A 12,073-nucleotide genomic window follows, 5' to 3' on the forward strand; every position below is an offset into this window, starting at 1 on the left:
CTAATGTCCAGAGCAGTCCTGCTGGTGAATGGGCACCTCCAGCTCCTCTGGAACACCTCCACCTCCACCTCCACCACCACCTCCTTTCCTCCCCCTGTCCCGGCGGCCCTGCCACGTCGTCCCGGCGCTGCTGCCCTTGGACGAGACGACCGTCTGGCCTCTGAAGAGCTGCGCCTGCCGCTGGCACAGGCCCACCTTGCTGAGCAGGATGAACACGTCTCCCCGGAAGGCCTTGGTGAAGATGGCGTAGAGGAAGGGGTTGGAGCAGGAGTTGAGCGGGTAGAAGAGCACCAGCAGGATCTTGGAGTTGGAGACGGTGATGAGGGGCCGGTCCAGCGCGGCCGACATGGCGTAGAAGGAGATGGGCGCCATGCACAGGAAGTCGGTGAAGATGAGCACCGCCATGCGCTTGGCGATGTTGGTGTCCTTGGAGCCGGAGCGGTAGTGCGGGTTGTGCACGGTGCAGTAGATCTTGACGTAGCACGCGCAGATCACCAGGAAGGCCAGGATGTTGAGGACCAGCACCGAGACGATGTAGACCTGGAGCCAGGAGTGTGGGGAAAAAAGTACTCAAATGTTTTGCTTAACCCATTGAGACCTGAGAAGATTCTAGAAATGTCTTCTAAATCCTAACAGTTTTTTGAAAAAAATCTAAAAAAAATATTTTCGAGATTTTTCAAAAATAGCAGATATACAAGCTCGTAGCGCGGCACTCGGTGCCGCGCTATGAGCTTGTATATCTGCTGTTTTTGAATAGCCTAAAGAAATCTAAAGTGACACAGATGCGTTCCAGGTATCAATGGGTTAAGTAAAAAGTATCGATACTGCAATGTAGAAGTACTCTGTTACAAGTAAAAGCAAAATGTACTTGAGTAAAAGTACAAAAGTACAAAAGTATTGGTATCATGTACTGTAAATGTACTTAAAAGTACCAAAAGTAAAAGTACTAAAATGTTTGAAAATAGCAGATCCACAAGCTCACAACGAGTCGCGATGCGACGCGTTGTGAGCTTGTAGATCGGCTATTTTCAAATAGCCTAGGTATAAGATAGGGCTAAAGTGGTAAATGCATGTTTTATAATGTAATCATTTATATCTGCAAAGTAACTAGTAACTAAAGTTTTCAAATAATTGTAGCGGAGAAAAAGTACAATAGTTGCCTCTGAGATGTAGTGGAGTAAAAGTAAAAGTATAGACAACTGGAAATACTCCAGTAAAGTAAAAGTACCTCAAAATTGTACTTAACCCGTTGATACCTGGAACGCTTCTGTGTCACTTTAGATGCCTTTGGCTATTCAAAAATAGCAGATATACAAGCTCATAGCGCGGCACCGAGTGCCGCGCTACGAGCTTGTAGATCTGCTATTTTTGAAAAAATCGTGAAAAAATATTTTTTATATTTTTTTCAAAAAACTGTTAGGATTTAGATATTTTTTAAAGAATCGCCTCAGGTCTTAAAGGGTTAAGTACACTACTTAAGTAAATGTACTTAGTCACTGTCCACCACTGACCTGAGCCACCGTGGACTGCGTGTCCATGGGGAGGCAGATGCTGACCCTCTGGTAGCTGCTCACGCCGACCAGCGGCAGCAGAGCCAGGACGAGGCAGAGGACCCAGCCGCCGAGCATGACGGCGGCGGCGTGGGGGTACAGGCGCAGCTTGCGGTCCAGGCGCATGGCGAAGGCGATGGCGTACCAGCGCTCCAGCGTGATCGCCGTCAGCGTGTAGACGGACAGCTCGCTGGCGAAGACGGTGAAGAACCCCGCCAGGCCGCAGCCGGGGCCCGTCTGCCAGTCGATGGCGTGGTTGAAGTACTCGGCCCGGGTGTGGAGGTCCACGGAGGCGATGAGCAGCAGGTAGACGCCCATGCAGAGGTCGGCGAAGGCCAGGTGGCACATGAGGAAGCGCGAGACGGAGAGCTTGTAGCGGCTGGTCAGGATCACCAGCAGGACGACCGCGTTCCCCAGCACGGCCAGCAGGCTGACGAACCACGCGGACACGCGCAGGAAGCCGAAGCCCATGATGTCCTCGCACGGGTTGAACTCGTCGGGCGCCGGCGAGCACGTCACCTAGAGAGCCATATGAAATCCATGTTAACGGAATCGCGGACGGAATCACGGAAATGACCAATAAAAATGGAATTGGAATAAAAAACGGAATATTGCAGAATTTGGAATATAAAAAATATTCGGGGTAAAATATTTTTTTTTTACCGCGAATTTTTACAAATCCACGGGACACCACCATTTTGCATGGCCACATCCTACTTTATAACAATAAAATCCACATAGAAATCGTCTTAAAAAGAAGATAGAAATGATAATAATACATGGGCGACGCCATTTTGCGCATGCTCAGACCGAATTCTTTTGGGTAACATTTTTGCGACATGTATGGACTGTTATATCTTATTAAATTGTGGACATTTATTCATTTCCACTTACCAGACACTTTTTTTATGGTAAAAATGAGCATAAAAAGCAAAATACAGAATTCAGAAATATTAAAATGGAAAAAACTGAATTTGGGAAAAAATAAAACGGAATTGGGAAAAAAATTAAACGGATTTCATATGGCTCTAACGTCACCTCCTCCCCTTCCTCGCACACCACGTAGTCGTAGCGGCTGTCGAAGTCCTGGCCCGTGTCCTGGGGGTTCTTGAGGGTCTCCCCGAAGCCCACGTCCGAGTCGTCGGGCTGGCCTCCGAAGTAGGCGTGATAGTGGAAGTCCCCCCGTCTCCAGTCCTGTTGTTGCTGTTGCGGCGGCTCTCTGACGGCTCCGTCGCTGGGTTCCTGGTCGTCGGGGGCCGTTTCGGAGGCGCCGTCCCCCTGGAGGGAAGGCATGCGGAGGGGCCCCACAGAGCGCTTGTGGTGGTTCTCATAGTAAGCAGTCAGGTTGCAAATTATGTACTCCAAGTAGCTGAAAAATTAAAACACACACACACACACACACACACACACACACACACACACACACACACACACACACACACACACACACACACACACACACACCAAATTACACATGTTAACCCATTAAGACCTGAGGCCGCTTCTAAACATTTTCTAAATCCTAACAGTTTTTCGGAAAAAAATGTAAAAAAAAAAAATTCACGATTTTTCAAAAATAGCAGATCTACAAGCTCGTAGCGCGGCACTCGGTGCCGCGCTATGAGCTTGTATATCTGCTATTTTTGAATAGCCTAAAGAAATCTAAAAGTGACACAGATGCGTTCCAGGTATTAATGGGTTAATGGAAAGAAAAATCCAACGTAGACTTGTCTGCAACACATGCCCTCCTGAGCACCCATGGCACAATCAAATTATTTATATATCCAGCTAAAGTAAAATGATTCCTGTTTTGAGAGAGTCATTATGAGTCTGGCACAGCCCTCTTCCTACAATAACAGCATTGAGTGACAGTAATTATGGCAGCTTGGTAAGGAGTTATAGGTAAACGCGTCAGCGAGTTGATTTAATCCTCGCCAAGGTCCACACCAATATAAGTGCAGCTGCTCTATTCACCGGCGCTTTATGCATTAATCATATGAAATGCACAGACTGCAAGCGCATTTCACTGAATGATATTTACTATTTATGCACCATGTTTACAAATTGCAAATGAACTGCTTTGTAGTCTGCCCGCCATGCCGCGTTTCCTCTGCCGCCTCAAGACAACAGATAAACCTTTCTAGTACTTACCCTAGTACTCCGCAGCACTGGTGCAGAATGTAAATGAAATTAGACAAAAATGTACCAGCTTTGTTTTTTAGGAGTGGGTTTCATGGGCCCTAGCTGCCCATTAAGGCCGGGAGAAGCATCTGTGTCATTTTAGATTTGAGCTAAAAAGCATTATTTTACACTTTTTTGCACCGAGTGCCGCGCTATGAGCTCGTAGATCTGCTATTTTTGAGAAATTGTGAAAATGTGTGCAAATCTTTGAATGTATGTATTCTTTCAAAGCGAACAATTTTAACTTAGCTTCTGGGGGTCCCTGGAACAAAATATTTTGAGATGGGGGTCCGCGGCCAAATACATATAATTTTGGGGGACAATTATGAAAAAGTTTGAGAACCACTGATATAGAAACATACGCTTTTTTAGAAAACTGTTGGGATTTAGAAGACATTTGTAGAATCGGCCTCAGGTCTTAATGGGTCAACAAAACGCTCTGGTCAGAAGTACTGCTGCTCACCCGCGCTTTTTCTTGAGGTTTTTGAACGCACAGCAGTGGCTGGGGTAGGTGAGGTCCGCCATGGTGAGGTGTTTGAAGGTCTTGATGGGGGGAAGCTTCTTGAGGGCCCAGGCGTTGCGTGCCATCAGCTCCCGTAGAGACTCCATGCCTGCGGTCGGCAGGGAGCTGATTCCTGTCAGGGACACATCCCTGAGAGAGAGAGAGAGAGAGAGAGAGAGAGAGAGAGAGAGAGAGAGAGAGAGAGAGAGAGAGAGAGAGAGAGAGAGAGAGAGAGAGAGAGAGAGAGAGAGAGAGAGAGAGAGAGAGAGAGAGAGAGAGAGAGAGAGAGAGAGAGAGAGAGAGAGAGAGAGAGAGAGAGAATAACAATGATTTAGAGAGACGGTAGAGCAACAGTGGAGAAGGGATATAGCGAACGACAAAACAAAACAAAGAGTTAAAGGGAGAGGCATTTAGGGATTTCACATGGGAAACTGACCTGTTTATGCTGTATCCTGTATAAGTTTCACAGATACTGACATGCCCAGAATAAGGATGCCAGGTTGAAAGTTGTTAAGCTATTAGTTGACATGATTTATGTATTTATTCAGTGTCTTTCACATTGCAGATGATCAGCATCCACACAGACATAACTTCCACCTGACTAAAAGTTGAAGAGAAACGCGTGCGATTGGCTCCCGCTGCATTTGAACCACTAAACTTAACGAAAGTGTGGCAGCGTCTCATACAGCAGGTTCAGACACGCGCTGTCCAGGAAGCCTCGTGGACGGACCCAAAAACCACGTGGCCCCCTTCCATCTGTTTCTGTACAGAGTAAAGACCCTCCGATCCGTTTGTCATCTTTAAGCAATTACACGCGGTATTTCTTTTCTTGTGCTCGAGCGCCGTGCCAAAGCGAGCTCAACCTCACTGGGACAGACACATGCGGCGGGGGCCAGCGTCTCCCCAACAACACGTCTGATTGTGTTATACTTGTATGGTGTGCCACGCACGCACGCATGCACGCACGCACGCACGCACACACACACACACACACGCGCGCACACACATCACCTTCCAGAGGTCAGATAGAGGACACATGCTCTTCAACTTCCTCCAGATTCGTAATTCCTCTAAAAGTCATCATGTTAGCTAAATAATGTAATTAAAATTGTGAAAAAGGGGAAAGCCAAAACATTTCTTAATCACACTATTTAAGTGCCGAGTCAGTTGTTTTATTTATTGTTTTGTTCGCATTTGCTCTCCCAAACAGTCTTGTCCTTTGCGCTCCTCTCCCCTCATGGGGGAACATTGTGTCAGGCTGCGGACCAAAAATACACACACACACACACACACACACACACACACACACACACACACACACACACACACACACACACACACACACACACACACTAGACAGCTATGACTGCCGGTCCTGATTTTGTCATTCCCAGATGTTTGGCCCATGACCTCATGGAGGTGACCTCACCCCAGAACATGTTCCCCAGTGGAAACGGAGAGCCGGCCGCACAAGGACCACGTTTACCTAACCAGATACTCACAGCTTGAACCGCAAGAGCAGATAACTGCGGGTTCAAGACTCTGGCAACCAAACACCTCATAAACGGGGATATTCAGTGTTACAAACTCCTGAGAAGAGAAGACTAAAGTATTGAAGAGAAAACCAGTCGTGGAGGAAGAGCTTTACTTAAGTAAAAGTAGCAAATGCCACAATACAAAATTACAACAATTCTAAATGTATCAGGCTTTTTTTACGTATAAAATAGGACTTAACTGGTTAATGTACTGTAGGTTTTGTATAAATAAGATACCCCCGCAAAGTAACTAGTAACTATATTTCCAAATAATTGTAGCGGAGTAAACAGTACATTATTTGCCTCTGAGATATAGTGGAGTAGTAGTTTAAAGTATTCAAAAAGATGGAAATACTGGAGTAAGGTACAGTACTTGAGTAAATGTATCGTCTTCCCGGTCTCATTCGCACACAATGCTGTTCTGATTTCCCGCGGCTAAACGACACAGCTGTGGAGGAACGATTTGTGTCTCTTTGATGATGTGCTATCACATTTCTCCAGACATTCTTCTCACCCAGTCTCTGGGTGAGAAAATGGTTGAATAATGAATTATGAAATAGCTATAAATTAGAAAAGAGAAATTAATTGCATTTTTCCCCCCATGTGCTTTAATATCATTATAATAGTGATAACATAGAAAATGTCCAGAATGGTCCTTAAGTGTGCCCTTTAAACAGGCCTTTAAACCAATGTCTTTAATTAAGATTATAATGTAGGCTGGACACTATACTATTGTTTGACTCTATTATTAATAGTTTATTTCCGTGTAATTATCTCATTTCGTAAACTACTGTATAGAACTATAGCCATTCACATATGCAGCTGTGTCAAATCTTGTCACAATTTGTTTTGTATAATTGAACCGTAATTACCGACGCCTAATCACCCAAGACACATCTTTACCTCCTCGGGTACTTACAGAAGTATGGGCCCGCTGATGGTACCGGCAAACGCCTTGTCATCCATTTTGGTCAGATATTTGTTTCTGTGAAGGTACCTGGGCAGGGAGGGAACACACACAAACCGGTAGTTTATTAACGGGATAAGTCACACTTAACATTTCAATCAGGGCCGAGTGAACGCGAGGCACGGCCTAATAATATTTACACGTGCCTCATCGCTACGCCTTCCTGTGTTTATTTTCTCTCGTTTTCACGGGGGGTGAAGCACTACGGCAAAAATCACGTTGTTGACTCAAGGTAGATAACTGTAGGAGGAGGGGGGGGGGGGGGCGGGGTGCCTCTAAAACACGCTGCACCTTCCCTACATATCCCCCAGAATCCCTTAAATCCAATAAGGATAATAGACCTGTGAGCGGGAGTGTTTGTCTTGGTCAGGGCGCGCTGGGGATCAGTTCTCCCCTCAGAGCGTGCCCCGGCGCCAACGCAAACACCCGTGTGGTAAGACACACTAAAGTGACTGAGCAATGGCCTAATTAGGCCCCCATAAGGACCCGGGCCATGTGGAGGTGTTGCAAAAAAGAAGCAGTCGGGGGGTGGTGGTGGTTTAATAGCATTAATATCTCATATCCTGACTATTCAGGACTTGGGAGACGCAGATGTGACAAGACTTGTTTGTGACAGAAATGGATGAAGAAGCAACGATTATGCTTTCTCTTTGTGTTTAACCACTTGAATCCCAGCATCCCTATTCCACGGGGGGTTCGTTCAAATTAGCAGATCTACAAGCTCACAACGTGCCGCAACGCAACGCATCGTGAGCTTGTAGATCTGCTAAGATTTGGACCAGAGGTAACGAGACTTGATTGTAACAGAAATGATTATGTCTTTCTCTTGGTGTTTAGGCTAACTTGTATTTAACTAATATTAGTCTGTACTGAGATGCAATCGACTCCCTCCAAGTATGACTGAGTTCTAGGCTCCAGCTTTAGTGGATGAAGATTAGAGGGGGGGAGGGTGTTGTAGGACTTCCTGATAACCACTTCTGGAAACTTGTTTTTCCCGTGAGAGCTCTATAGCCTCATGGAAGACCCTGGGTTAAGCATACTATAAGTACATTTGAGATGGCCAGCGGTGACCCAGCCGTGATCCCACTGGTTTTGTAGCGTGGTTTTGCGGAAAGGGATACGCATGCCAGATGTCAGAAACGGTTTAATCCAGGCAAGATACCAAACAACTTAATTGTTGGGGTAAATGACAGAACACGATGCTCGATGGACTGATTTTCTGTATGCCAGTGAAAGATATCCTTCATAACTGTTCCCCAGTTATGAAAATCCCCAGAATTGGCTTCGTGGACAGTCATCAAAACAGTTCGAAATTCATATAGAAATCGCTCTATCACCTTGTCTGGATTAATCAACATGTAGGGTTTTTTTCTGTCAAAATGTTAGTAGTACAGTACATTATTCAATCATCATTCAATAGTTTTCAATTCTATTAATGATGTAGGTTCTGTTTACAAGGTACTGCATATTGTTAAACATTGTGGAGGCACAGTAACAAAACAATACATGAAACATACACTTGGTCCAGCTTGGTCCCATTAAAAGCATGATGTTGGATCTCTGTGAAGCCATTCCCATACAGCATCCTGGGAACAAACAGGTACAAATTGACATGACAATCATAAAAACAAAATAAAAAAAATATATCTGATAACCATCTATAGAAATGAAAGCTGTTTTCTCATCAGTTGCTATTGTTTTACGCCGTCGCTCTGAAAGAGGATAATAAGAGGGTCTGTCTGTGTTTCTGTCTGTCTGTCTGTCTGTCCTGGGCTAATATCACAAACCGCTGAACCGATCAATGCCAATTTCTTGCACTGCCACTTGGCTAACATACAATATTTAACTTTAATATTATATAAAGGAAGTCTATGGGCTCGGATTGTCCAAATGTGGGCACAGATTACGTAGTATATGTGTGTGTCTTACCATGACTGTTTAGTTACCATAACCAGATTGCTGGAACCTCTTACAGAGACAAGCCGTCTAAACGAGGAATGAACAGCGGTCGAATCAAGCTGAAACCATGCCTATATGGAATCATATGGAATCATATATGTCATTGACCAGTGTTTCTCAAAGTGTCCGGGGTCCGGGGACCTCCAGGGGTCCTTGAGGTGATTCCAGGGTTTCCCAGCTAAATGTATTAATATAGCATCAAAATAGGTTTAACACTTTGATCTGGTAGATCGGCTATTTTCAAAAATATCTTGAACATTTGGGGTCCACGGAAAATACATATCAATTTGGGGGTCCTTGACACAAAACTTAACCACTGTCATAGACCAGTGGTTCTCAAAGTGGGGTCCCCCAGGGGTCCCTGAGGAGTCGAATCAAATGGACCCATTTGGTTCCATGTGTACACTCTCAGAGTTAAGGTTTTATAATGTATAGATTGGGGCCCCGGAGATAGAAAATTATATCAAATGAGGGTCCTTGGACTAATGCATTAAAAACTAAGGGGTCCTTGAAATTAATTAATTAATTAATTACATTACATTTTGAGAATCACTGTCATAGACTATACTGACATCATAGACTGGCCACATGAAGTCCAAGATCCACATGAAGTCATGCCACTATTAGACCCCATCTTGTTTTATAACCTTTAATCTGTACTAAAAATAAATCACTTCTCAGTGGGGGCCACTTATTGCCTGGTGAGGATTTAACTGTCCGTGCAAGTTTTGTGGTCATAAACGCGAGAGTTTCTCTTAACGTATTTCTCCGTTTATTAAATTATTCCTTCCAACCGTGAAACCACTTGAATGTGACTGCTTGCTATGTCCTGTTAGACTCTTTGGCCAAGCTGACCCATTACTCTGGCAAATATTTACAACTGGAGGGAATGGGGCCAATGAGACTGTTAGCTGTGTGTGTGTGTGTGTGTGTGTGTGTGTGTGTGTGTGTGTGTGTGTGTGTGTGTGTGTGTGTGTGTGTGTGTGTGTGTGTGTGTGTGTGTGTGTGTGTGTGTGTGTGTGTGTGTGTGTGTGGGGGTGTGTGTGTGTGTGTGTGTGTGTGTGTGTGTGTGTGTGTGTGTGTGTGTGGCTGCGTGTGTGTGTGTGTGAGAAATTAGTTTGCATGCGGGTGCGTATACCTTTGCTTTTGGACGTGCCGTCATGTGTGTTAGCTTGTACATACATTCATATAGGCGCACACTACCTTATTGTTTTTATCCCTGTGTGTGTGTGTGTGTGTGTGTGTGTGTGTGTGTGTGTGTGTGTGTGTGTGTGTGTGTGTGTGTGTGTGTGTGTGTGTGTGTGTGTGTGTGTGTGTGTGTGTGTGTGTGTGTGTGTGCATATCTTACGCCGTCAGCACGTCATTGGTGATACCGCGGAATGAGTTGGCTGGGATGTGGGTGATGTAGGGGTGATCAGTAATTTCCCTGAAAGGCAACAGATGACAGACAGCAGCAGATAGAGGGAGGAAATGAAGTGGTGTCGCAAACACAGACGTTTGGTCTGGGCTGGAGAGCATTGCTGGAAAGTAACTGAGTAGTGAGTACTGTACTTAAGTACCATTTTGAGGTACTTTTTTACTTTACTTTACTCTACTCATCGTCGCTGTCGGGCAGAAACCTCTCCATAATTTGTGTTTTTTTTCGTAAATTAACGCCCTACTTGCGTGTAGCAAGTAGTAGTACTATAGCCTCACCCAAAAGTATCAAAAATAGCAGTTCTAAAAATTCGAAACGTGTTGCCAGCATTTCCAATGCTGAAAAGTAACAGTTTTGGACATCCAGACGTTATCCTTTTACTCCCATTACTTGCTTTACTCCTACAATTATTCGACAGCTATAGTTACAGTTGCAGATTTTGATTATTAATAATTAATCAAATTACTTATCAAAAATAGCAATGGGACGCGTTGTGAGCTTGTAGATCTGCTATTTAATTTTTTTTTAGTACTTTTACTTTTGGTACTTTAAGTACATTTTGATACCAATACTTTTGTACTTTTACTCAAGTAAATTTTGAATTGCAGACTTTTACTTGTAACAGAGTATTGCTACAATGCAGTATTGATATTTTTACTTACGTAAGAAATGTGAGTACTTTTTCCACCACTGGTACATTGTAGTATTGATACTTTTACTAAGTCCAAAATCTGAGTACTTGTCCCACCACTGGTGGCAAGGAGAGGAATGCAGCATTGATGAATGCTCTCTCAAGTACCGTGGCAGGAGAGGAACATTAACCACATGTACCCTAATGTCTCTATTCTGGGGGCGAACATTAGGCAAGAATAGCCAACCTACAAGCTCACATCAAGTGAAAACTTTATCCAATTAGTACACCTATGAGTGATGAACCCAATAAAGCTCTAATGCCAAACCCGTTTTTCTTTTTCTTTTTTTATGCTGCAATGCAATAAATCATCGGCAGCTTCCACTGTGGATGTGCACTGATATTCTTTATTGAAAATGTTTCTATGACTATTCTCCTTTCAGATATACATACATAGCACAGAAATGGACACTCTCTCACACATTGTGTGTCTGTGCGTGTGTGAGAGAGAGAGAGAGAGAGAGAGAGAGAGAATGGTGAAAATGGTACAGAAAACCAAATGCAGTAACTGCAACTTACAATATGAAGTTCATGTCATTTGACTGGATGTTGCTGAGGTCGGGGAAGACGTTCAGGCCAGTATTGAAAATCCCCCTGAATGGAACAGAGATAAGCATCATGGACAAAGAGTTCTGTGTGCTTCTTGGGTTTCATCCCAACTAATGATATCTTTTGCTCTAGGTTTTTTTTCTAAACGGAGCAGTTCGAACGTTCTGCTAAACTATGTGTCACAAGCACGGTGGAGCTCACAGAGGCAGCGCAATATAGCTTTGACATCTGCACTCACACTTCATTGGAAAAATAAATCATATTCGACTTCTAAAGTTCAGCACAACTCCTGTTTGCAAAGATTATACTTCACTCTCAGTTTTAGTTCTATACTTGGCTGGTGCTTATTCCAAGAGATTAGAATGGAAGGTGACTTCAGGCTGCACAACGTAGACATTATCCATTTCCTAAAATGATAAATAAACTGGATGGAGATAACAGCAAAGCATAATTTTCCACTAGGTAGCAAATCCTACATTAATGCACAGTTGATGTTTTGAACAAGATACGACTCTGGAAAAAGTGGTTTAATGTAATGTAACTCTTAAGGAAATCAGAGCGTACCACAACATGAAATTGAAACTTGACTCAGTCTTGCCAGCACTGGCAAACGCACCTTGAGCTGTTAGGATGAATAGATTATAATGGTTCAATTATCTGTCTGGGCTAAACATTTTGAAGGGCAAAGTCTCATTTCTCTGTCCTTAGGTTTAAGTATCATC

The 12,073-nt window shown here is 44.0% G+C and overlaps 1 protein-coding gene across 1 annotated transcript in view; it reads right to left on the bottom strand.

Annotated features, from left to right (window-relative positions):
• Nucleotides 1–12,073, bottom strand: part of tshr (thyroid stimulating hormone receptor) — a gene marked incomplete at both ends in the record, with an annotated part of 28,320 nt that continues 16,247 nt past the window's right edge. Inside the window, 8 exons of the mRNA XM_080452788.1 lie at nt 1–540; nt 1,512–2,069; nt 2,589–2,919; nt 4,195–4,383; nt 6,688–6,765; nt 8,253–8,321; nt 10,043–10,120; nt 11,322–11,396. Coding sequence (XP_080308914.1) covers nt 1–540; nt 1,512–2,069; nt 2,589–2,919; nt 4,195–4,383; nt 6,688–6,765; nt 8,253–8,321; nt 10,043–10,120; nt 11,322–11,396 — 1,918 coding nt within the window. The remainder of the gene's footprint in view (nt 541–1,511; nt 2,070–2,588; nt 2,920–4,194; nt 4,384–6,687; nt 6,766–8,252; nt 8,322–10,042; nt 10,121–11,321; nt 11,397–12,073) is intronic.

Source organism: Gymnoscopelus braueri (genome assembly GCF_963280865.1).
Source record: "Gymnoscopelus braueri genome assembly, chromosome: 16".
Lineage (NCBI taxonomy): Eukaryota > Metazoa > Chordata > Actinopteri > Myctophiformes > Myctophidae > Gymnoscopelus > Gymnoscopelus braueri.